The 27,856-nt window shown below is 33.9% G+C and overlaps 1 protein-coding gene across 7 annotated transcripts in view; it reads left to right on the top strand.

Moving 5' to 3' along the window:
* The window catches only part of LOC137620700 (uncharacterized), a 561,924-nt gene extending 534,482 nt beyond the window's left edge, over positions 1–27,442 (top strand). For 3 of the 7 annotated variants that reach the window (XM_068351052.1, XM_068351049.1, XM_068351051.1), the window contains exons 2-14: positions 228–403; positions 2,462–2,527; positions 4,104–4,160; positions 7,707–7,775; positions 9,350–9,412; positions 12,736–12,810; positions 15,145–15,214; positions 18,666–18,811; positions 24,437–24,502; positions 24,951–25,025; positions 25,668–25,742; positions 26,676–26,762; positions 26,921–27,442. In XM_068351052.1, coding sequence (XP_068207153.1) covers positions 236–403; positions 2,462–2,527; positions 4,104–4,160; positions 7,707–7,775; positions 9,350–9,412; positions 12,736–12,810; positions 15,145–15,214; positions 18,666–18,811; positions 24,437–24,502; positions 24,951–25,025; positions 25,668–25,742; positions 26,676–26,762; positions 26,921–26,929 — 1,026 coding nt within the window. In that variant the 5' untranslated portion in view covers positions 228–235 and the 3' untranslated portion in view covers positions 26,930–27,442. Of the gene's footprint in view, positions 1–220; positions 404–2,461; positions 2,528–4,103; positions 4,161–7,706; positions 7,776–9,349; positions 9,413–12,735; positions 12,811–15,144; positions 15,215–18,665; positions 18,812–24,436; positions 24,503–24,950; positions 25,026–25,667; positions 25,743–26,675; positions 26,763–26,920 lie in introns of all 7 variants that reach the window. The other 4 variants (XM_068351053.1, XM_068351047.1, XM_068351050.1 and 1 more) reach the window with 4 other exon arrangements.
* Positions 27,443–27,856: the final 414 nt, after the last annotated feature.

Here is a 27,856-nt window from a genome sequence, read left to right on the forward strand (position 1 = left end):
AAAATTGGATTAATTCATAAACAGGACTCCAGTAGTATGGTACTTCGTGTTGAATCCTGTGTAAAAGAAACCACTTGATGTTAATTCTGCTGATTGGCTAAAAAATGTTTTAAAGCGAATTAATACAGTTTTAGTATACACTTTAATATTTGTCACTTGGTTGAAGAAGGTGCAGGTTTGATTACGGAGGTATTAAGACTGTCTTGAGTAGCTAAGATAGTTTTCAGTTTCAGACATGGATGATGATAGTAGTCCAAGGCAAACTAGCTCTGGTTCAGGGAGGAGGAGAAAATTAACTAAGAAAACCAGCTCTCCAAGGCCTCGTCCACTGCCATTAACATCTGAATCTTCTGAAGATTCTAATCCTGGAGCAACAGGTGGAGCCAGTTCAGATTCATCAAAGGTAAGCTATCCTTAACACAGTTTATTGTGATAGTGAAAGAGCGAAAACTCTTATGATTTTTCCACCATTTCTACTTTTGAGTTTATTTTAGAATTGATATATACTACTTGCACTTTGATAGTGATCACATTTTATGTGAGCAGTAAATCAACCGTAAATGTTCAGAAACATAGAGTTGAGTTAATAACTCATTTTAATGATTCAGAAATACATTGAAAGTTGGATTTTTTTTATATTGGTTTTTCAATTTCATAAAAAAATTGAATTTCACCATTAAGGCGATTAACAAAAATACTGTAAACGGCAGTTTTCTTTTGGTTTCTTCAGCACCAAAGTTAATGTTGCAAGTGTCTTCTCCTTGCTTGAATGACACTGTGCCAATGCTGGATCATGCTGTCAGTGAGAACCCAGATGCTTACAAGGGAAATGCACATGCTCATAAGGTTTAGGTCATGAACATGCAGGCCATTTCATCCGGAAAATCTTCTCACTATTTTAGGAAGGGATTCACCACCCTAGCATGATGGGGATGGATGTTATGGTCCATTTTAAGTTGTCTGGACCAACGGCACCAGCTTATGGTCTTGCAGACACATAGAGGATGTCATCCCCATACTGAATGTCGTGGTGGGCCTCTCCCATGTCATACGCATTAGTTCTCTAAATTCTTATAATCCCTTCCCAGATCCTAATTATAACTGATCCTCCCTCACAAGTGTTCACTATGTAGGAATCATTAAACAGTTTCTTCGCTATGCCATTGCCTCCTGTCAGTGCAGTCCAGACGAATATAGTGATTAGTCGGTGGACAGTACTGGAGCTCTTGCCATTTTGTCCAATGCAAGCTTTCCTGCCTATGATATATGACAAGTAGTATTGGAGCACGTGCCCACTTGAAGGAAAGCCCATCAGTAAGGAGAAAATTCCTTATCGTCTGGGTAAATAAATTAACACCTAAGGTGTTCAGCAGACATTTAACAAGCTAGGTATTAAAGTATGACGACGTGCCTGAACAACAACAGTGATTTTCAGTGTAATCAACCCCTGATGACCACCACTACGACAGTGTGCTGCCGTAACAAGTTTTGTTTTATTCCACGCCTTGTTAAAAATGCTCTGACTAGCATTTTAGTGTATTAGCAACGTGACGTGAGGACAAGGATTCCAGCATTCCAATGCATCTACCTAATTACTCGGAATGTCAATTCTTCTTCACTCAAGGGGTTAACTACTAAACTGTCATGGTTTAGTGGCTACTTTCCTCTTGGTAAGGGTAGAAGAGACTCTTCGGCTATGGTAAACAGTTCTTCTAGGAGCAGGACACTCCAAAATCAAACCATTGTTCTCTAATCTTGGGTAGTACCATAGCCTCTGTACCATGGTCTTCTACTGTCTTGACTTAGTTCTCTTGCTTGAGGGTGCACTCGGGCACACTGTTCTATCTAGTTTATCTTCTTGTTTTGTTAAAGTTTTTATATTTTATATAGGAAATATTTATTTTAATATTGTTCCTATTCTTAAAATATTTTATTTTTATTTCCTTTCCTCACTGGGCTATTTTCCCTGTTGGAGGCCCTGGGCTTATAGCATCCTGCTTTTCTAACTAGGGTCGTAGCTTAGCATATAATAATAATTTTCAAGGTGTTGTGGAGTGTTTGTTAGTGCTAAATATATTGCCAAGGGTAATTAAAGCTCTAATCATCCACTAAAAATTCACACAGAGTTTCTGAACTGAAACTGATCTTTAAATAGTAAGAAAAGTGAGGTTTCATGTTGAATTGTCAAAATACAGATTTGCATGTCATTTGACAATATATTGGGTATAAACAGTAACGGTATATGGGTGTAATATATACTAGTACCCATGATCCCTATCAAATTGTGTACAGTATTTGTATTCTATTGCTTTTCATTCTATTGCTTTTCCTATATACTTTATCTTAGTCTTGAATTGTATAGGTTAGAAGTTGGAAAGCTTCATCAATTACAATATTTTTTAGAAGTTATATTTTTTTAGTAATATATGCTATTTGTTTATTGATATGGTCTAAATTTCAGGATGTTCCAGAAAGGCGATGTCAATCACAATCTCCCCGAAAGAGGTCGAAGCATAAAGGTGGAAGGGTATGGATTTACAAAAATTATACTGTCATAATTTCAAAACTTCTTTAATGGTATCGTTTCAAATTAAAATGCTAGTTTCTTAACTTTTTTCCCAAATTTTTGTGGATGCAAATGTAAACTAGAAATTGCTTGGACTATAAAATTTTTCATCCCTCTTAAAGTTGTGGTCATTGAAATGCACAGATGGTGGTTGATAAATTTTTAAATCACTGGAACTGTTGTACAGGAAATATGAAAGTGAGATTGATTTTTCATGATTCTAGTTTATAAATTATTTTTCTCTTCTCCGATTGGGTAAGTTTCTTTTTAATTTTCTTGAAGGCATAGATTCCTCCATGGCTACTTTCACTAGTAATGAGCAAGTTATGGCGTAGTCAAGACCCTGAACTAAGAGTATTTAGTTTGAATGTAGACACTTAAAACTTATGCGTTTTGATTTATGGTAAAATTTAATTTTGATTAGTTGGGTGAAAACATGGCATCAACAAAAATAAGTATTTCTGTAAATGCCAGGAAATCTATTTAACCAAACTTAAATTTGCAGAAACTGGAGATTAAAAGTAAATTCAAGTGACAGGAAAGAAATATTTAGCCAACCTAGTCAGGACATGGAAAATTGTAGTTTTCTTTAATCTAAAACCTGATTAGACATGATTGAACTCGAAGCTATGTCAATAGGATATGAAATGAGAAAAAGGGCATGAAATGATGGTAAAGGGAAGAATAGTTCAAGGGTTGTGAAACCAGTTTTAGACAGATTTATAGATATTTGGTTTAATTGCGAGTTTCAGTAACTTTTTTTAGGGGGGGGGCTACTCTTTTCCTTTTTGTTCGTTTTATCTAATAGTACTGTAATTACTCCAAAATTGATTTTGATAAACTACAACATATAAAAAAATCCCATCTGGAAGCATGTTTCTTCAACTTTCTTGATTTGTACAAATACTGTATTCTGTAAATTAAGTAAACTACAGGCAATTGTCACTTGGGCAAGCTTTGTAGCCTATTTGTGCAGTTTGCTAGCGAAATTTACCGAAATTGTCCAAAAACCATGAACTATCCTTGTTGCTCAAACGATTTTAAGTAACCATACTAAAAATTTCACTTGTTTAAAAAATTTTGCGCAATTAAGTGCAGATAACTATACTCCTGTACTTGAGCATATGAACTTTTCACATTGCCAGTTTAAGAAGATAGATATTCTCACTAAAAACCTTATGTCCTATACAACAGTAGATCCTGGTTATAAAGATTGAGGATTTCGGGTATGCGCGAGTAGTTTCAAATATTCATTATCAGTTTTAGGAAGTAAATTTCTAAAATTACTGGTGGGTTAACATTAACTGTACCCAAGGTCTTTCGAATGTAGTGTTGAACTTTATATTGTTCATTCAAATGGATATCTGAGGCAGTTCTTGGTGAATTGAGTAATTGCTTGCATCATAATGAACAACATTTTCTACTTTTCAGTAGATGACACATTAAAAGCAACTATTACTAAACTGTAATTTATGGTATTAGGTATGTTTTGTTTCAAAATTATTTCAAAATAATTGTATAATAAAAACTTTGCCAGGAACGTTCAAGAGAGAGAGTTCGGACTGGCACACGCCGGAGGTCAGCAACGTCAGAGGCAAGTCTTTCTTAAATTTATTTAAAACTTTTTTTCAAATTTTTTTTATTTTGGAAATTCCTATTTCGTGAGAATTAAATATAAAAAGTATCTCTCAACTGGTAGCTTTAGCTATTATCTTTCACTTTGTAAATTTGCTTTTTTTTTTTTTTTGGTAATTCAGTACTGCTTACCCACTTGTCCATTTAGAGTAGATTTTTAATTAAGGCGCAACATTTTGGTGGTTGAGTTAATCATTGTACGAAAATTGATAATAGACTTTTTTTTTATTTTTTTTTTGACTGAATTAGTTACTGCAAATTCATATAGATGAAAACTGCAAACAAAGATAAAAGCACTTCTAGAATTTGGAGGCAGCAATCATAGGGTAGGAACATATTTTGAAGAATATAGGCAGGATTCTTAGGTTTTGAAGAATATAGGAAGGATTATAGGAAGTATCTTAGGTTTTGAAGAATATAGGAAGGAGTCTTAGGTTCTGAAGGATATAGGATGGACTCTTAGATTTTGAAGGATATAGGAAGGATTCTTAGATTTTGTGAAGTTTCTAAGGAAATAAAATTATCGCTAAAAAGTATGGAGAGCATCCCCAGTCAGAATAAACATGAATTTTGGCAAGTGTTAATGAAATCGGTGGCACAAAAATGAAACTAGGAGACTGATTTATCAATTAATTGGTTATGCTGGAATAGAAATTGATGAATTGCTCTCAAATGCAAATTGAGATACTTTGAAAATTTAAATTGATAAATTTTGAAATTTTTAACCTTTTTTTTTTCTTGTTTCTTTTTTCCTAAAACTGATTAGCTATTCTAGCATCCAAAACATTAGCGATATTTTTTCATTCTTACAAGGGAATCTAAGAGTTGAAGGCTTCTCGTACAACTGGTAGGATGGTTGTGAATTTAACCATTAGTAAAACACGCAAGCAATTCAGGAATTTTGTCATTGTAGGAGCGGTATAGCAAATAGATTTCTTTAAGGAGAACCAAATCTCTTTAATTTCTCTCGGCAATTTTTGGCATTTTTTTTTTTTTAATCCAATAGCTCAAAGCCAGCCCACTGGTGATGGACTGCCCTACTACCAGCAAAGATTCTCTGCCAGTATGTCAGTTGCCTAATTGATATACAATAGTCTGTTAAAATCATTGGTATAACCAAATAAATCTGTTCTTAATACTTGATACTAATTTTGCACGAATAACTTGAAACAGGGAAGCTTAAGAGTATTAGCAGTAGAGCTTTGGTGGAGCTCATGGGTATAGACAGTACAGTAAAGCTTTTTCTTCGTCATAAGTAACTTGAATAGCAACTAAAAGATATTTCACCTGCTATGAAATGTCAAAATTAAACTTTAGCCTTCATTATTATAGGTATTGTCTTGAGCAGGGTGAGGTACTGATTTTGTTTGTTGGAGTTTCTTGGAAAATAGCCCTCCCATTTCAATGATGGGAGGAAAAGTTTTTTCTCATTAAAGCTCCACAATTCCGTCAGTGGTTACCTTGGTCATTGCTTCTTAAGCTGTATATTGCAAGAATTATGTAAAGACTTTGCATTCTTTCAGCCCCCAAAGTAACCTTACACTATACAGTACCTACTCTCCTTCATTTTTATTTCAAGCTTTTGTCCAGCCTCTCAACTTTTGTCATCATTGGCTACTAATAATATTCAGTTTTCCTGCTTTAAAATCTTAAGTGTATGTAAAGAAGAATGAAAGGCATGACTTGAGATGGGATATGAATAAGAGCTGACTCCGTGTGATTGAAAACCTCACGTAGGCAGGTTGTATAAATGCATGAGAGGAAGTAAGGTAGTGACGGCCCATAGAGGGCCTACACCTACCTTACTTCAGAGACATCTGACCAGACTAACTGACTTAACAGACACATGCAAGTTATTGATGCAAGGTTGGGAACTTAGTTTATAATGGGGTAGTTAGTCGACTAGTCGTTAAGACTGACCCAGCCATGACTGAACTTGACTGATGGTGACTCAGTTCACTGCAACACATGGAGATGCCCTATATCAGTCAGGGTAACTACTCTGAGGTCCTCTCAGGTCTGTTTGTATTCTTTAAAGATTACTTATCTCAGCTGTTAATATTTTTACTTATGCCCTCCTTTCAGGATAAATGCCGGTAATCTGCTGAATTAAGTTATACAGGACAAGTGAGACAAATGAATTTTTAAATTTAATATTAATTTTCGAAAATTTACCTGTTCAACTTGATGGAAGACCCTTCCCACATCCCCACATTATACATAAGCAGGCTTACGACAACATATTCTTAAAGAATGGTTCAGTAACCGGTTGGTAGAGAGAATGGTGGGGGAGGGAAAGAGGACCACATGACCAACTGTCAATTTTCTAATTGACGAGCAGTTATCTTTTAAACAGTTAAAACAGACTGGGCTAAATATTTTGAAGACTGTTCGTTCCAACCAGAAAGTCTACAGGTATTGTGCTTTAGTTTCATTCTTAATAGAGATTTCCTTAATTCTATCAACTCGATCGTAATGAGACTTTTTGGACCAGTTTTCGGCTGGTCACAATCAATGAGGGCAAGATAATTAGTCGCGTAATTAGTTATATCTGTTTGGAGCCGACACAGAGTGATCGGCTGAATTAATTTAAACTGGCAAGTGTTCGAAAATTAATTTTGAATTTAAAAATTCATTAATGTGGGAAGTTTTAAGCCAACTCATGAATGACAGAGGCAAGGGACAGTGACATTGCCCTATCGAGACAAACCATATATACATATGATCAGCACCCAAGCCCCCTCTCCACCCAAGCTAGGACAAAGAAGGGCCAGGCAATGGCTGCTGGTGACTCGGCAGGTAGACCTATAGGCTCTCCCAAACACTCAATCCTTACGTCAAAAGGATGGTGAGGTTGCAGCGCCCAAAATAACTTTTAACGTTTGAGCAGGATTTGAACCAGTCTCTGGCGCTTACCAGTTAGGGGCGTTACCACATCAGCCACCCTATTTTTTATTTTTATTTTTTCCCCTGAAGTAGTGACCAAATCTAGAAATTTTTTCACAGTACTGATTAAACCTTTTCCATCCTGTAGCACCCTGAAGCATCTGGGAGTAATCAAGAAGAGATATTTATCCTGTAAGGGCTCTTCATTGCCATCTGAAAGTCTGCATCTCTGGACAGTTTATTAGTGACACTACCTTAGCAAAATCAAAAGGTGTAAAGAACAATCTTTCTTGTTTTGACTTATCCAGAGCATTGACTTTCTCCTTTGACGAGACTGGTGCCAGTTCTCTAACTAAAGCTCCTTGTGAGTTTCTGAACCCATGTTCTATAGATTCTGCAATTGGACAGGTCATGGAGTTTGGAAAGCTCCCAACAACCTTCATAGCTTTTTTTTTTTTTTTTTTTTTTTTTTTTTTTTTTTTTTTTTTTTTTTTTGCAACACTCACTCATCTGTGGTGTCCATATGAGGGCAGTATAGAAGATTGTTTAACCATTCTATTCAGCAATTGCCTTAATCATAATCAAATTTAATAAGTTTTACCCAAGTGTCTTATTACAGGAGAAGGAAGGAAACAGTCTAAGGCAGTCCAGGAGCCATTTATCCGGAGAACTGAAGGTCCTGTTAACAGTTAAGTTGGTGTTATGGACCTCGTAAATTAATCTCTAAATTAGATGTTTAAGGCCTCTTATAAATTAGATGTTTAAAGCTTTTTTTTTTTAGGAATACCAAAATTACTTCGGGTCAAATCGAGATGGAGGGAAACCTTGTATGGAGGCAAAATTTTGAAGACTTAGCAAAGAAAAAATGTTGGAAAATCTAGTCTAAGATGTTTCTTTTTCTGCAAAACCCAACATTTTAAGATCTTATTTCTATATACAAAGTTTTAAACTTGCTCGAACAGTAGTTTTTCCCATTTTATAAGATTGATTGTGGATTGGTTATTGGTATCTTCTACAGATAGAGCTGTAATTAAACTAAATGATTCATTCAAGTTTAATTGTGGTAATATTGGCTGTAATGTGTGAGAAATATCAATAACTTGCTTGGAGTTCTATAATGTTCTTAATCAGCATTTAAAGAAACTTGGAGAGATTAGTCACCTTGCAAGAACAAGATTTTGCATTTAAAGCATGTGGCTAAATTAATTTTTAACTTGTTGCGAGACGTGAATTCTGCGTTTTGAGAAAGATTCACTTTAAAGCAAAGTTATTTTAAAGTTTAGCGTCTTACTTGGACTTAAATACTATTGTTAGGTTGCGTATGGTTGCATAGTCACTAACCTTTAGTCAATCGGTTTCCTAAATGAAACTGCCACTATCCATTGAGGTATCATTTACTGTAAATTTCCAATAATAGTAGGCTTATTTGTTGAATTTTTAAATCTTATCATAAATTGTGACCTTTAAGTTGTATTTAATACCAAAATTTATGATAATGTCTCTTGATTATACAGAAGTCCCATAAGACTGGTGAAATTTTAGATAAAGAAGTTCCAACTAGTAGAGCCAACCAACATTCAGCAACTTAATTTTAAAATTTATGGTGACCAAAACCTTTATTAGAAAATGCTTGTCCTTGTTTGCTCAGATGCATTTATCATATACATGAACTTTTATTTATTTAGGCAGATATATCAAATATTTAGAATTAGTCTAGCTAATAGTTACAGCTGGCAGTTCATGGACATTTGAGGCTATGGCATTGTCAAGAGCCCTGCTCTGATATATGCCGGGTAGTTGGAACAAATTTACGTGTCGACAACTTGAAGGTCTACTATTGATGGGGTAGAATATCTACTGATAGTACTTCAGTTGCTAGCCCTATACTCTTAGCTACTTTAGGTGAATGCTCCTAGTTGAATTCAGTTGTTGATAAATAGTATTGGGAGGGGCTTTTGGGCATAGAAAAACATTTGAAATACAGTATCTGGAACACTAATAAATCAGTAAAGCAGTGTAGAAACAAAATTTAAAGCTTATCTGCGTTTGACTGGAAAATTATGACAGTGAATGAATAATGGGATTTTAGCATGACTCATTATATAAATTTTCCATAGGGTTGTCTAGGTCCTAAATGGCTCTTCCATGAACCTTTTGATCAGATGCTTCCACTGTAATGGTACTTGTCTAAAATATAATTGTTAGAATATATTTTATTTTGCTGAAAGTTTTAGTAGCAAATAATGTTTTAATTCGTTGCAGGAAGGATTGCCAGAGCCACTTCAGGATACAGGTCTTCAATGGAGTGTGTCAGAATCAACAGGGGTGAGTTGCAGTTTTAAGATTTTTCTTAATCTTATGGTTACTTCAGAGAATACCACTTCTCATAATTAAAGTGATACAGTAGTAAAGAGGATCTAATCAATATTTGTATATATAGGGGTATCCCCTTTCCTTCCAATTATTTATGCTGATAGTTTGTTATAATAAAGCACACTACTGTAATTCCATTAAAAGACCTGTTTTAGGGCCCAGCAATAGCTAAAAAACCTAGTGGATGAATTATTTCTTGTATCTTTAGAAATTCTCATATTTTTAACTTCTAAACCAGTTACTGTTAATCCATTTAAAACCTTAAAATGTAGGCACATGCTTGCATATATGAAATGAAAACATTTAAATCCTAACAATCCCCGTTGAAGATACACGAATGACATTCTTAAGTCTTATTGTGAGAAGTTGACACAGTTTTTGCCGTCTTGTTAAAAAGTGATATTTTGTAGTCTTGCTTGTATTTATTTTCCGGAACTATCAAATGGTAGGTTTGTTGATGCTTAAATAGTAGTCTACGTCTGAATGGCTTCTCCCTTAAAAATGTCTGTTTTATCTTCACAATAGCAAGAATGTTTAGCTGGTATCATATGGCTTCAAAGCAATTCACAATCTTGGCCAAAAGATCAAACTGCACAATACATATGCGGAAATATTGCGTTTTGATTTGACATAACTGGTGTGCTTTCTGTCCTTTACACACTGCGCATATTTATTAAACTAAAATTGAGTGCTTTCCATTCTCATCACAGGCCTGAATTTCTGTTACTATATATCAATAATTTTATTAATCTCTAGGCTTAAAAATTTTTAACTAATATTTAGTCTGAAAAATGTCTACCCAAATAAACCCCCTTTATAATCCAATATAGGTTTGAATTTAATATCTACAAATCTGTAATGTACTGAGGTCATGAAAGATAGACCACAAAATTTCATTTCTGCATAGAATTAGTGCCTTTCATAAGCCAGGCCTAAATGTGGTGGTAATGGTTCAGTTCTATAGTTTCGGGTCTTTTATTTAAGTGTACCCTTATACTAGTTTTTTCTGCTATTATTACAGACTAAATTTTCATTTTAAGACATGCTGTACAGCAATATGTAGAGTATAGTAGTCCTCTTTTGATGGCATTTATGGACTATAAAAAGGTCTTTGATAGTGTGCATCAGCACAATTTTGTGGCGAGACCTGTGTTGTGGAGTTACTCTTGAATATGTAAATTTCAAGTCTATTCTCGAGCAGAGCAAGTGCAAAGTTAATGTTAGTAGTCTTATCAAATTAATTTCCAGTGAACAGTGGAATACTCAAAGGGAATGTGTTGTCACCTATGTTTATCATCGTGGATTTTGTAATGCATAGGGCAGTTGGGGATGGAAGAGGATTGGACTGGGTTGGTAACAGGAAATTAGCTGAACTAGAGTATGCTGATGACACTGTCCTTATCAGAACACCACCACCAGGACTTGAAAAGCCTGCTTACCAGAATGCATGACATGTCACATGAGGTAGGGCTTAGGATAAATAGAAAAAAAAAATAGGAGAACGGGGTAGATGATATATATTAGGAGAAATGATTGAGTGGGAATAACTATTTAGGAACTATGGTCTCTGATACAGTATCTTAAAGAAGTAATTCAATGAAAGATTGAACAAAGTAGATCAGGCAATTGCTAGGTTAAGTAAAATTTGGAAATCAAAAAGCCTGAAATTTCATAGATATCAGTTCAGTGAAATCGGTGTTACTCTATGGACAAGAGTAGTGGTTTGAGAATAAAGACCTCGGAAGAATATTGGGTGTCGAATGTCAGGGCAGGATTAGAAAAAGATTACGCGTATGGTGTATGTGGATGAGGCAATGGTTTGGGGTAGATGAAGATGGTTTGGGTATGCTCTTTGCCCTCTCCAAGAGATTAATTTCAACAAACTTTCAACTGAGCTCAAAAGGCATTAGAAGAGTTGCAAGACCCAGGCCTACATGGCTGAGTACTAAGTGTGAAGTACTATTATTACTTTTATTTATTATAATTTATTAGTTGCTAAGCTACCACATTAGCTGGAAAAGCAGTATGCTATAAGGCCAGGGGCGCCAAAAGGGAAAATAGCCCAGTGAGGAGAGGAAACGAGGAAAAATAAAATATTCTAAGAGTAACATTAAAATAAATCTCCTATAAACTATAAAAGCTTTAACAAAACTAGAGGAGAAGAAATGATAGAATAGTGTGCCAGTTTACCTTCAAGCAAGAGAACTCTAACCCAAGACTAAAAAACCATGGTACAGAGACTATGGCACTGCCCAAGACTAGAACAATGGTTTGAGTGTCCTCCTAGAAGAGCTGCTTACTATAGCTAGAGAATCTCTCCTACCCTTACGAAGAGGAAAGTGGCCACTGAACAATTTCAGTGTAGTAACCCCTTGAGTAAAGAAGAATTGTTTGGTGATTTGCGTTGTCAGGTCTGAGGACAGAGGAGGATATGTAAAGAATAGGCCAGACTATTCAGTGTGCAAGTGTGTAGGCAATGGGAAAAAGAACCATAACCAGATAGAAGGATCAATTTTAGTACTGCCTAGCCAGTCAAGACTCCAAACTCTTACTGGTAGTATCGCAACGATTGGCTGGTGCCAGGCCCAACCTATTACCAAAGATAATTAATGGAGAAGCATAGATTTAAAAGCTAAAGGTAGATGATTGGTAAAGTCGGAGGCCCTTTGCGTCAGTAGGTGTAGATGATGATGATGATTATGATGATGATGATGATTATGATGATGATGATTATGATGATGATGATTATGATGATGATGATTACTAGGCATTATCCTAGAGTTCGTAACTCCCGATTACAGTATGTATGCTATGCAATAGGTCGTGAAAATTGGATTTCACTTGGCAACTTGTAAAAGTTAAATTTAATTTGATGGTTTTACGTATGGAAAAAAAAAATCTTTATAGACAGGTTGTCAGTTTGATTTTCAGTTTGCCATTAAAAAAAAAATTCTTTTTAGTTAAGGTCCTCAAACTAATAGTTAAGAGGATTTGTTGAAAAGGGGTGCTAGTGGCCTTCATCCTAATGATTTTAAAGAATCACTTATTACATATAATAACCAGAAATCAAAGCTTAACAATTTACTGTATTTATTAAATGAACCGTTTGTGCAAAACCTGAAAGATATCGAAATTATTTTAATACTTTTAATATTTTTTTTTTATCAAAACTGTTTTGAATTGGCAAAGTATACTTGGAGTTTGTCTTGAACCAGATTCCAAAATGAGCCAATTGAGTATCAAAATATGTATTCTGAAACAAAGTTTTATTCCAGAGTTCCAGACTGGAGCACCAGCAGTCTACAACATCCTATGGAAGTTCGACGATGGGCAATGATGACAATTTAGAGGTAAGCTTAGGCTAATATTACTAAAGGATAATAATCCAAAACTTTGATTTTCTGTTGATTGCTTTCTCACTATAGCAAGCATTCTCTAGAAATAAAATATAGAAAAGTGGTATTCAAAGAATACACCGCTGATAAAATGGGCCAATCTTAAAGGATTCAAGTTTCTCAATAATCCAAACAGAAAAGTAAATTTCTATTTTAGTTGAAAAACATTCTGAATGTTAAATAGTTTATTACAGAACTCTATATGCTGGGCTTTGAAAGGGAGATCACGTGACACTCTAGTCTCCCGGGTGCAGAGTAGGAATTAGATATGAAAACTATATGAATGAACCTTGTTTAAATCTTAACTTTGTATTTGTCTGGTTACCTACAATTTTATTGTAGTGACACCTTTGGCCATATGTTTTTTCTTATATATCACTTTTTTAAAGCCATAGAGGTGGTATTATCTTCTAGCAAATGTTGATGATTTCTTAATTTTTATTTCAAAATATTTAAGATTGACAGGTAACGTGAATATGAACACTGAAATTTAGCAAACCATTCCTAGCTTTAGATGGTCAGTATAGTAATATAATTCAAATTTTATAAATGTTTAGATAGATAATTTGTGATATCAGTCGGTGGCTTCAAAACCTAAATGGTTTTTTAAAGTATGACATTTTTGTAAGTTTTGTGATGACTGAATTTTAAATTATAGTATATACATTACTTTATTGTAAACCAATAACATCTTGCGCACAAGAAAGTTTATCTAATGAAAAATCATTGGCATTAAATTTATTCAAAAGCAATGAGGTTGGCAATGCAGAATATTAAAAAATTGAAATGTCTGCTGTGGATTTGAAATATACCATGCTTTTAAAGTAAACATATAAAATGGTAAGTATATTTTTTCTTTGCATTAAATATAATCTCTTGATGCATACATTCTACCTCTGGATCAATTTTAATTGAACAGAGTGCTGTATTTGGTTATTTAAGTAACTCTATAGTGTTTTTCATAGGTGATATCAGTTTTACCAGAAATATTCTTTAAAACTGCATTGTGTAATATGTGCAGTCATATCTCGCCAGGCTTTTGCAAAAAAAATACTAGTCAGAGACATGTAATAATAGGCCTGATTGTGATTATATATAGACAAATCGAAGTGGAAAAAAAGATAACAGCCTTTCCTAAAACCCGTGCAAACAAAATCAATGATAGTTCATAATTTTAAGAAATAAATGGTAGAAAAAGATTTGTTTAAAAAGTGTTACTTTAATAGATATGAAATAATATGAAATACTAAACCACATATAAATAAGTGAATATAAAACCTACATATAGCTCAAAGCAGAGCCTTGATGCGTAAAATTTGTCTTTCTGACCCTTAACTTTATGTATATCTTTACGGTCATCAGAAAAAACTAGATTTACAAAACTCTAATTTTACTGTTTAGAAGTATTGGAATTTGATTTAGGATTCTAATTTTTACTGGGCGCTTGGAGGCAAATGTAGCAACTATGCTGTACTTCAGGAAAAAAAAATACTTAGCTCTAAGGAAAAAGAATAAAAGCAAAACTAAGGTTACCGGCATTCATGGCGAGATTATATATAGTAATGAAGTTCTAAAATATCCATTTTCACATATGTTTAAACCTTATTCGTTATGGTGTATCTATTTGGTTGACCTTATTCGATCCATGGATTTTGAAAATCCATTAAATATAATCCTTAATTGCAACTGATTAATTTTGCCATGTCCATATTCTCGTCATAATCCTTTGGGAAACATTTGATAAATTTTTTTTATCCTACCCTAGCATGAGCATTGTACCATTTTTAGTCTTTATGAGACTGCCGTAAAGAGTATTAAGACTTCTTCACTGCCTCCATTGGGAGATAGTTATTCACTTGAATCTACCGAATGTTTTCAGGATTTTCTTGGCAACTCTGACTAGTTTTGTTTGGTGTAATATGCTTTGATTACGTACTTGAATTTTCCAGCCTTAAGTTTTATAAGATTTTTTTTTTACCTTGTTTTCATGAGGATATAAAATTAGATAAAAAAAACTGTTTACTACTTTACATTAACTAAATGCAATAGGTGTAATAATATTTTGTTTATTTTAAGAGCTCTAATCATGAGAACAAATGTACATTTTTTGGAGAGATTTTGGTGCAGAGCTGTTTTCCCTATTCTATGGTACTGATATTAGATGATAGCCATTTTAATTATTAACTGAAGGTACAGCATTATTGTAGGCCTTAGATTAGTTTAAATATAAATGTATTTATAGTAAAGATAAATTACTTGTAAATATTCCCTTAAAAACCTACTTTACAGGATTTGGATCCTTGCTATAGGCCTTTGTCTCCTCCTCAAATTATGCATTCGGACCATGGCGATCAGGAGGTAAGAGAAAAAGCTTCATTTTGATGTTTGTAAATGTACCCATAACTTTAGTTTGTTATTGATATTAATTCCATTAATTTTCGTGCAATGCAGTATAGATGTACAAAAGTTTCATTGCTAATCAAGAGATATAGGTAGTTATGGCAATACACCCAGTTATGACCAGAACCTGCCCCATTACCATATTTTCTATAAAACAATAAAAAATCAGTTTCTACACAGGCAATCAAGCCTTCTTCAAATTTCCTGAGCTGTGTAAAATGATCTAAATAAATTTATTTGATCATCCTAATTCTCCTCTCATAAGGAAAGTCTTCCCTAGAAAAAAAAAAAAGACAAATATTTCAACTTGTCATAATTGGTGTTATTATGTATTACATATGAATACATGAAAGGAGTATTAGGCTAAAAAATGACACCACAACCATGAGTAAAAAAAAAATATTACAGTACTTCCTTAAACCTTTCAAACATCCTAAATAATGTGGGTGGGGTGTGGAGTCTCAGAAAAGTTTGTATATATAACTATTATGAACGGACAATTTTAAGATTCCAAAAGAGTTTTAGCCTATATAAAGAACTGAATCATACTCGACTTTACTTATTTCAAGGGCTGCCTTCCTGGTCCTGTACAACAGGGGAACCCTACTCTCTACAAGACCTCTAGTCTTTTAATCATGAATGTTAGAGAACATTCAACATTTCACATCGCATATTGCTCATTTACTGTTAAATCGTCGCAATCGAAGCATTAGCAGAATAAGTCTTCAGTTTCGTCTTGAAAGACCTGATATCTTCTCTCATTCGGATGTCTCGTGAGAGCTTATTGTGTAGTCTCAGGGCCGCATGTTTAAAGGCTCTAGAGCCTACAGTAGACCTATATCTAGGTTGCAATAGTTTGAAACCATCTATTCTCGTGTCAACCCGATTTATTGGCTGCACAAAATTTAACATTTCTTAGATACTTTGGACAAGTTTTGATAACTTGAAAGGTTATTGTACATACTTTAGGTTAAATTCTTTCATCGGCAGCCATTGTAAATTATAGCGAGTGATCCTCTAACTAGGCGAGACACCTTTTGTCAGTCTTGCATCTTTGTTTATTATGTTTTGTAATTTCTTAAGTTTTACTTTTGATAAATTGTAGTAGGAGTTAAGTCAATCCTGGTAATAAGTTTTATCAAGTTTCTTAAGAGCATATTCATCTAGGTACTTTTTTTCATTAAAGCTATGTTTGAGATAACCAGCAGTTTTTACTAATTCTGTCTGTACATGAAGAACTAAAACTAACATATCAATACATCCTAAATTAAGGATTTTGTTGATCTTTGAGAAGTATCCTAATCGGAACGACACTTAAAAAATAAAAAAATGTACTCTTGTTTTGAGAACAAATAATAGTAACTCCGAATTTCAGTCAAACCCTTGACAAAGGAATTTTTCCGTTGGAAAAGAGGGTAGGAAATTTGAAATGGTTAATCTAAAAGTCCAACATTTGTAATATCACCAATTTAACATAAAATCAGTGCATTCAGTGCATTCCAAAAGCTTAAAACTATTGGATATCAAGAGTATAGTATATCCGTTGTTTTCATTTCCCAAAAAGTAATGAGCATCATAATGTAGACATTGTATATGTATATGGTAAATGTATATGCTAGATCATTGTAAGGTCAGATTTCACTGACGGCATGGTTTGCTCTAGTTGTGAAACATCTGGTATGAAATTGTGGGTCACTTTTCATGCCCATACGTTGATGCATTTTAGTAACTATCTAGTTACAGCTTCCAGGTAGTGTAATTATTCACTTTCTAACAAGCTCGATCTCCAAATATTTAATCTTTGAAATTTTATTAGCGTTTCTAACTTTTTCATTTAAAACTATCTTTTATGGGCGACCTGAATAATCGGTAGATATTATATTTGCTATGTAACCCTTGTTTCCATAGTCAGGTTTTTCCTTTTAAATTTCACTCTTTGCACACTTGGTCAGCCCAAATCCAATTGAATTTTGAAAAGCGGTGCATTTAATACAAATGCCAAATTTTGTCCTTAAGTTACACCCAGTACTTCATGATACTGTAAATATTTGGCATGCCAAGCATTTCCTAAGCTTCTAGCTAGACACAGTTTAATAAACTATTGTTTTTCTTTTGGGGGGTCTACGAATAATCGGTACAAACTACATTTGCTATGTAACCCTTGCTTTCATTGCCAGGTTTTCTCCTTGTCAATTTTACTCTTTGCCCAAATGGAATTTCGAAGCTGTGGATTTAATACAAAGGCCAAATCTTCCATAAATTAGACAAAAGTACCTCATGGTAGACTAGATATTTGGCATACTAACCATTTCCTAAGAAAGAGTTAACTTTGTAAAGGGAAAATTTGTAAGACTTCCACAAACGAGACTTTATAGTGGATGATAAAAAGTTTAAATAAAAGACAATCCATGAATCCCACTTACTCAACACAATACTCTTATTGCTAGTCTGTTAAAATCTAACGGAGAGCAGTTTTCTAGGAAGACTGGTGTTTGAAAATGTAAAATTGAAATAATGTAAAATTTGTATTTTGATAAGATCTCTTGCCCATTAACGTTTCTAATTCTAAAACTTTGCTCTAGGATAGAAGTTCACTGCCTGATCTTTTGGAGGACTTTCAAATGCATGAATTGTAGTTTTGACTCTTTAACCTTGGAACTGGTGGTTTAGTTACTTCCAATTGAGAAATTTCCAATCCTACTAGTGTATTCACTTGAGTATTAGAAATTACTATACATTCCGATGCCCTCTGCAGAAAATACTGTATAGTAATGATTTTGGTGCGTGTACAGTAATGATTTTGGGGCGTGAAGTTAGTAGATAAAAAAATTGTCTACAAAGTTTTGAAGCCTGCAAAGTTTTAAGCATGGACAATATATCAAAGGCTTATACTACAAATTTTTTCAGATGGTAAAGTTTTTTCACGACTGGATTATAAAAAAAAAAAAAAAATTATTCATTCAGACATTCAGTGACACTGTCTAAATAGGACTTAATATTTATAATTTCATTTTTGCTTAAAATTCCGAACATCTGGATGATACTTCAAAATATCTGGTTAGCATAGCATTTAGGTCTTGAACAAGCACGTGCCATCTAAACACTGTCTGTGTGATTTTTTTTCTTTACTAAAAACCACATACATGAATTTAGAAATTAAAATGTGTAATAGTTTCCTTGTGCACAAGATTTGGATAGTTTCCTTGTGCACAAGATTTGGGAACACTGAAAAGTTTGAAATTTTAATTAAGTTTTATTAAATAAACACTAGTTTTAAGATATAAAATTGCAAACTGAGATGATGAAATACATATTTATAAGACTTTAAATACAAATATCTAATCCCTATTGTTATTGAATGAAAAGTAAAAAATCTATAAGATGCATGCTAATATTATTTCTTGCACCCAAGGAGGAGGAAGAGCTAGATGTGCAATATGTTGGGGATGATATGCCATGCGCTTCTGGACAGCAAACTGTGACGGACGAAGAGATGCACCATTCGTTTGGGCAATTAAGTGTTTCCCAGCATGTCGATATGTGTGCGGAGACTCAGGCAAGTGACACTGTTTTAGTATTACAGAATTTTTTAGCTCTTAAATACTGTAGATCTCGCTTGTCAACTCCTGTCCTAGGAACCTTAAAAGAAAGTAAGTTCATAGATGTTAGTTTTTCTTTATTTGTAATAGGTCAAGGTCCTTTCTTCACACCATAAATTTAACAAATTTCACTCTAGGAACTTAACTAAGATAAGTTTATTAAATTTTATCTTTTTTTTTTTTTTTTTTTTTTATTAAATCCTTTTCTTATGTAATATTCACAAAGGCATTCCTGATTGTCTAAATATTATTGGTTATTTTTATACTAGTTTTAATTGATGTCCTAGATTGTTCAAAAATAAAAGTTTTTGAACTGTTTTATCATTTCGGGTGACTTCTCCAAATTTTATAATTTCTATCCATTATGCTCTCTACAATGTTAGCTACTTTCAACTTGTTCTGTTAACAAGTCTATAGTTTGACATAACTCACGTTATTTTCAAATTGATTGGGATATTGCTAAATAAGGATTGAATTGTCACTTGCTTTAGTGGTAAAATCAATAAATGAGAGGCAGGGGAAATATCCTACTTGTACATCATTGAGTGGATTTATTTATTTTCTAAAGTTAAATGATGCAATATGAGCATAAAACTTAAGTGAATGAATGAACCGCTTCAATTACTTAATTGATTTCTGAAGTCTCATCTATCAAATTACTTGGATATTGTAGGTACTCACAATTTGTGGATAACATTGGATCAACTTTAAAGTTTAGACACACTCAGAGAGAAAGGACAGATAAGTTACTGTTAATCTTCCACCAACAAAGTAAACTTATCCACTTTCAAATCTGACATAAACTGAATATTGCAATCTTAATTTTTATCAGTCAAGCAAGAGGGGCAAACATGTTCCTTACCTCACATCATAGATCTTGGGCAAAAGTTAATATTAAGATCGCTACCTAGTTGACTGCCATTTGGGCGCCCAGTGGCGACTAGGGTACGCGACCATGGTTCTCGCCCAACTCTTTCTCACCCTACTTTCTAGGCAGTTTTCAAGGCACCTGAGTCAATGGGGATCAGGTGTTTTCTCCAGGAGATGGGTAGTATCCTGTTACTATGGGACATTTGTGATCAAGGAAGCCCAGATCTAGGTTACCCCACCTCAAACCCCCCAGTACTTTTCCAGCCTCCCTCATGCTTGACCTAGAAGTAAAAGAAAAAGTTAAATTCATCACACGTCGCGCAACTGTTTCCCAGGCCTGAGGTGAATTCCCCCCCCCCCCCAAGACCGTGGCTAAATTTTTATTACATATGAGGTACTTAATTGTTCAGTGCTATTCTAACTTATGCACCCCAAAAGTTTTCTTGAACACCTTATTGAACTATTAATTTCTTAAATCTAACCAAATGTGTGTTATCCTGTCGGGATGTCTGTATGAATGTCGAATCGTATGTTTTATGAATGCGAGTAGGAGTTGTATGGGTATTTATATGGGAATGTCAAGTACATGTCTGATTTAATGCTTATATGAATGTATGTAAATTTGTAATATTAATTGTGCATGTAGCATTTGTAATGTAAATGTGTAGTGTGTGTACTTGTGAAAGTACATGTAAATGAGTGTGCAAAAAGTGCTGCGTGTAATTTGTATACGGTAATTTGCATAATGCCTATTTGCATGTTATAAATGTAATGTTATGTTTATTGAAACTTTTAGAGTAATGTGATAACATGCTTTATATGTGAACGTTTAATGGGTAATGTATGTTTACTCTTTCAAATGTGATTTGTTTGATTGTGTATACGTGTATATAATGTGCATGGTGTACAACTTTTTGTCCATATGTAATGGATGTGTACGCGTAAAATTACACAAGTGTTTGTGATTTTTTTTATTGTGGCATTTTGATTTATAAGCATCATAAAATTCACCAATAAGTCCTAGAACAGTATCAATAATTTAAGATATTCTGAAACCTCTTCTTGAATGCTACTTACTAAAGGTTCGCATCTAAAACTATAAAATTTTACAGGGTTGACATTTTTCAGTGATAGTATACTTACACCTCTTGGTAAATATCTATATTTTTGTAAAAAATTTTCTTTGTGGTCTTGTATTTCTAATAAGGCTATATCTATGTTTATGATATTTTTGTTTATGCCTGTTTGTTATAGTTCAAATCAAACTGATTACTGCCCAATTTCCATAACTCCATATTATGTAAAGCTTTTGAACTTCTTTTTGGCAAAAAGTCTTGATAGGTTTACTGAAGGTAATCATCTGTTCCCTAGTTTGCAATTAGGTTTTCGTGAAGGCCTTGAAGCGTGTGATGCCCTTCTTACAATCTCCAATGCTGTACAGAAATCCCATGATTGTTGTCAGGGATTTTGTATAATTGGCCTTTATTTTAGTGCTGCTTTTGTTATTGTTAATCATGAGGCCTTTGTTTTCAAACTCAGTTGGGAGTGGGTGGGTCGTTTCTTATCATAAAATGTCTAAGTAAGAGATTGCAGAGACTTGTTGATGGTGAGTATAGGAATGAGATATCTGGTGTTCCTCAGGGTAGTGTTCTTGACCCATTACTTTTCATACTACATATACATGATATGAGGTTTGGCCTAGAGAACAAGGTTGTTGCATATGCAGATGGCGCTACTCTTTGAATAAATTCCATCTCCTGAATATAGATGTGGGGTTTCTGAATCCCTTGAAAGATCTGGCTAAAATTAGTGCATGGTACAAATTATGGGGTATAAAGTTGAATCCTAACAAAACTTAGGTACAATTGTAAGTAGGTAAAGGACAGTGGCTAATCAACAAATTAGGTCTTGTCTTCCATTGCACAAAAAAATGGCTTATTGAGAGAGTAGATTTTTGGTGACTAATCTATTCTGAAGTGTTTTATTCTTTCATTCTACCTTGTTTAGAGTACTGTTCTCCTATCTGGTGTTCAGCTGCTGATTCTCATCTTAATTTATTGGACAGGAACTTATGGTCTATTAAATTTCTTATTCCTGATCTAGATATTTATCTGGCACTTTCGTTTAATCAGTTCATTATGCATGTTGCATAAGATTTTTTATAACTCTGGTCATCCTTTACATTTGGATCTTCCCGGACAGTTCCATCCTGTTCATAATAGTCAGGCAATTAATGCTAATACTCAGGCCTTCTCCATCATGAGGCTCAATACTACACAGTACTCTAGAAGTTTTATTCTAGCAGACAAGAGTTGTGGAATGATCTTCCTAATCGGGTAATTGAATCTGTAGGACTTCAAAAAGTTCAAACTTGAAGCAAATTTTATGTTGCACTGGCCGACTTGTCTTTTTTTTTTTTTTTTTATATACGAAATATCAGTTTAAATAAGGTTTTTAAAATATTTTATTTTAATTGTTCATTAGTACTCATAGCATTTATTCTATTTCCTTTCCTCACTGGGCTATTTTTTCCTGTTGGAGCTTTTAGGATTATAGCATCTTGCTTTTCCATGTAAGGTTGTAGCTTAGCTAGTAATAGTTTTCTAATGTTAACATGGGTATACATTGACACAGTATATGAGACATGTACATATTTCTTGTCTTGATTTCATAACTATTTTCTATCTTGCTACGGCTCAATTTCTCCACTCCCCCTCCCCCCCTCAAGGTGGAAAGGACAAGCTACCACAACCTAAATTGTGTTAACGTCCTTTACTGGTGATCGGGAGCCTTGGGTCAGTCCCGCTACAGTAGTTCCTGTAGTAGTTGCATTCTTGTCATCCTTGTGACCTAGGGGAAGCCTCTAGGTCATCTGCAGAGTCCTCAGAGTCCTCATTACCCGTTGCCTGGCCCTCCATGGTCCCAGGTTGGATGGAGGTGTGGTTTGATTCCGGATCATGTGTATTTATGATCAGGCTCTAGGACATTGTCGTTCTTGATAGGGCAATGTTGCTGTCCCTTGCCTCTGCCATTCATGAGTGGCCTTTAAAAAATGTAGCCTACATAGTAATTACTTGGGATCTTTACATTATCCCTTCGACCCCAAACTGCGATTACTCATGCTTTTCTTAGTCTTGGTTCCTTATCTTTCTTTAATCTCTTCACTTTTGCTCCATAATAAAACTGGGGTTTCCCCAGGATATCACTTAGACGCTGAATTGCCTGGCCTACCTGGCCACAGAACCAATCCTTTCTATTTTTTAGGGCATTGATTTGACTTTTCTGCCTAGTTCACTCCTCTTGTAGCAAAGAAACTACAATACAATTATGGCCACATTTTCTTTTCAAGAAACTAAAATATAATCATGGCCACAGTGAAATAGTGTGCAGAGGACTTCAGAGAAATCTGATAAGGTGGAGTGTTCCTCAACATGTAAGGAAAGGACCAACCTGTCCTGATACACGCGGAGGAACTTGAGTAATTATTACTATTACTTCTTGCAAAGCTACAATCCTAGTTGGAATGGCAGGATGCTATAAGCCCAGGGGCTCAAACAGGGAAAATGGCCCAGTGAGGAAAGGAAACTAGGAAAAATAAAATTTCAAGAACACCTAAACATATTTTCTATATGAATTAGATAAACACTAACAAAATATGAATTAGATAAACACTAACAAAACAAGAAAAGAAATTAATAGAATAGCATGCTCGTGTACCCTCAAGCAAGAGAACTCTAACATAAGACCATGGTACAGATAACCTAAGACAATGGAAGACCATGGTACAGAGGCTATGGCACTACTCAAGACTAGAGAACAATGGTTTAATTTTAGTGTCCTCCTTGTGGAATTTAAGCTGCTTAACTTTACATTTTGCCATAGAATGGAGAGTTGCTCCTATTTTTATCTTGAATGCAGACCTATTTTGCCTGCCTGAATTTGTATTAGGATATTTCTTTGCCAGTGAAGAGTACTATGGGAGTCAACTGAAGTCTCGATCCTGTTGTGAATTCTCCCCTCTGGCTAAAAGGGTAGGCGTTTGCAGCCTTAGATGGCTTTCGAGATAGCCCAGAAGAGGTAATCATGCCTAGATGTGGTCTTGCATTAATCCTAGCATTGGCCTGGAATCGCTGTGGCTTCGCACGGGCCTGGATGGATTTTATATAGAAACAAAGCTTTTTTACACTAAAATTCCTAATTAAATCTGAGAATTTTACAAAATATAATTGTACCTTACTGTAGGCTATATTGGGTATGTGGGTATTTTAAAATATTCCAAATTATTTCTATTCTAAGCATTAATAAAGGCTCCATCTTTTATTTGAACTAAGATGTCCCAATGTTGTTGTTATATGGTTTCTTTAGTTGAAATATATTTGAGAGTATCGGTAGGACAGAAATGTTGGTTACTATATGTCTATCAATGAAGTGTAGAAGAAAAAAGTGGAGCACAAAAATACCACACACATTTGATATGTTGGGCTTCTATAATACACGTATTGCCTAATGTCTTTCTCAATGTCAGTTTTATGAACTTGCTGAAATTATGGGAAAAGCTATAAAAAATTTGGAGGACAGATTGTCTTGAGGAATTGCCGTACAGTACCTTTATTGTACACAATCTTCCCAACAGTGACTTATTGTTGAATATTTTGTAGCTGATATATCAAATAGGAAAAACATAAATTTAATGTATGCAAATCTAATTTCAGAGTCGAAGATTTCAAGCTTCCACGTCTAATGAAGGGATGGCTGTAGGCAGGGAACCAACATTTGAGGCGAGTTATTAAAAATGAAGGGTGGTTTTGCTATTAGTTATGGATGGTTAAATCTATTGATCAAAGCAAAGGATTACTTTTTATTTGGCTGATTTAGTAGGAAGTAATTACAACATACTGAAAGGTATTATTTTCAAAACTCGGTTAATAAAAGTCTATAGATAATATATCAATTTAGGCATAGAAAATTCTTGTTTCAGCTTTCTGAAAGCATGATTGATATCAATCTTAGTGCATAGAAAATGACACATTTTCATCTTATTAAAAGGCTGAAACTTTAAATTAAAGCATTCATTCTCTCCAGACTTTGGCCTTTTGATTTCAGGGTTGTTGCAGAATTTGTAACTATTTATACTTATGCAGATTTTAACATTAAAACCAATACTAGGTATAACTATTTTCATAAAATATATAAGCTGCTGGAATATTATATTATATTTTGTTACAGGAAAGCTTGACTGCTCAACTTCAAGCATTTTCCCCTCCGTGCATTAGACATCCCAATTTTAGCAGGAGTGGCGAGGTAAGATTAGGAATAGGGAAAATAGAAACTAGTTGCTAATGCTTTTTTTTTTATCAAGCAGATTAACAGGTATCTGATATTTTGAAAATTTTCAGTTTTTATATTTTTTAATTTGGCAGATTTATATAATGATGGCTTGGCTTTTATATTAGGCCTTCAGTTAACTAGAATGCTAAATCTAAATTCTGGAGTCTCTTAAGGAGACTGGTCTCTTTATTTCTTAGAGCTTGTACGCTTTTAATGTAAGATTGAATGCTGAGTAGCAGATAAGTAAAATAGTTGTAGAAAAGAAGGCCTGTTGGAAAGTGAATATAGATTAAACTTAAGACTGGACTCTTAAGCCTCTAGGACAAGAAATAGGTAAAAATACTTTTAATCTACAGCATGCTATCTAAGGAACATATATTCGATACATTAATTGGGTTAGATTTTGAGTATTTTGAATTTTTCTTCGATTAATGTTAAGAGGTTTGAAATTTATTTCGTATGGTTTGGGCTGAGAATGCCATTTAGGGCTAACATTTCTGAGAAAATAATAGTTTTATAACCTTTTTAACTTTTGTTAAAGATGGTTTGAGTGATCAGAATCTTTAATATTTCACCGAATGTATCAATCTGTGAAATTCTTTGCTTCTCTTCCAGGAAGGCTTGTCTGCCCAACTTCATAATTTGTCCCCTCAAAGTTTAAGAGAACTGCAGTATAGGATGAGTGGAGAGGTAAGACAAGACTAGATTTGAGTATATTTAGCACAAAGGTTTTCCTTAGCCATGCAAATTTTTGTCTGTTGCAACAAGTAATGGTAGAGGTCTGTAGTTCTGAAGTAAGATCAGGATAGGGCTATGCAAAACTTATAATTTCAATGCAAGTTTATATTTCATGAATTCAAGATAACCTTATTACCTTGGTGAAAAGACATGTGTGGTTGAATTTGCAATCTCTAGCATATGCCCAGGACTAGGATTACTTTCAGACTTTAATCGCTTTCACTAGGCAAAAAGTGGACTTTGTAGATTTTATGCACTTTTTAATGGGACCCTAAATAATCCAGTGGAAAGAAACCCATATTGGCTTAGTAGGAACAGCCGCAATAGATTGTGATTAAAGATAAAAGTTTCTCTTACCAGGTATTTATATGTATGCAGTGAACCTAATTTATTTCTTTTGCAAGAGTCGGATTTCTATATTTTTTGCATAATAAAGAGGCCCATGGTGTATGGGGAACAAATGTAAATATTAGTTTTCTGGTAACTGTACCCGATGAGTAAAAACTTGTCGCAAACAGCATAAGAAGGGTCACTGAGATCTGCAAAGCTGGGGAAGTAAATTTTGAAGAATAAAATCTGTAATACTAAGTATTTAAAGGAATTTACTTTTTCCAACTTTAGAATTACTCTCAAGGCCTTGAAAGCTAGATAGACTAAGATCACTAAATAGATGTGGTCCCAATGCGTACTGTAAGCATACTGTAGTTTGGCTTAAAAGAAATAATCACTGTTTAGAGTACAAATCCAGTATAACTACTCATTTTCATTGTGTACAAGGGATATTCTGTAAAAAAAGAAAAACTTACACTAAGCTGATAGTTGCAACTAAACTTTATTCTCTAATTAGAAGAATTAAAATATTCTTAATTGCTTTGGTATTCTCAGGAAAGCAGAGCAGCAGAAGGGCAGCATTCAAAATCACCATCAGCTTCCCCTCCTGATGATGACTATGATGACATTCAGTACATGGAGGTAAATATTTAAAGATTTATAATCAGTAGGCTACTTAGTTTTCTTTAATATATGTCATAGATAAGAAAATTTTGCGGCTTACCTTCATGCTTATTTCAGCGAGATCATACTTAAAAAGTTAATGTGATTTTATTTAAACTATACACATTGTGTTTCAGATTCATTGAGTCAGTGAAGATGACCCAAACCATGTACCTCCAACGAAGTGGATCTGATAAATTATCACAGATTCTTTTAAATTTGACAATTGTGAGCCATCTCAACGATAAAATTTTAGTGAAGACTTTGGAAATTTTTAATGGAAATTTTTAATAGAATATTTGCTGAAGGGTCATTTTATTGTATGAAGGGAAAACATTCAATAACTAGTACAGTAGTACTTGTACCTGTAACAAAATTCACTTTCAATTTGTTTGAGGAACTCTAAACAAAAACCTGTTTAAATTTTTATTTACGGTTTTCCAAATTATAGATATGCTTTTGGTGGCTTGTTTTAATGTGAAAATATAAATGAAAAAATAATAATGTAGGTTAGCTATTGAGTGAAGGAAATAAACAAATTTCCCTCTATAATTTGTAATTTTACCTTTCCCACCTATATGATAACAAAAACCCTTTCAATTCTACTAATTAGAGTAGATGGGAACTTTTACTAAATTCATTCATGTTAATGATCTATTTTTTATTTTTTCTTAATCCTTTATAAAGACTTTATGCTAAGAAATGTTACAAAGATGTTAATAGCAAATATTTTTATGAAATGCTGTTAAAATCCCATGTAAAGAATTTAATTTTTGGATGATTTTATGAATTAATGACCACTTTCACTGTAGATTTCTAATTCTATTTTTGTGTTCATACGTATTTTCTCTGGTTTGGACGAGCACTGTGCTGGTATGCAACGTAACACTTGAGGTGCCATGGAAATTTTAATAGTGAGGAGATTTAACCCTTTTTAGATGAATTTTGGGATATTTAACCTTTTTTAGGTGAATTTTCGAAGATTTGACCTTTTTTAGAATTTTAGGAGATTTAACCATTTTTAGAATTTTAGGAGATTTGGCCATTTTTTAGATTAATTTTAAGAGATTTAA

This window comes from Palaemon carinicauda, chromosome 27, assembly GCF_036898095.1.
Source record: "Palaemon carinicauda isolate YSFRI2023 chromosome 27, ASM3689809v2, whole genome shotgun sequence".
NCBI lineage: Eukaryota > Metazoa > Arthropoda > Malacostraca > Decapoda > Palaemonidae > Palaemon > Palaemon carinicauda.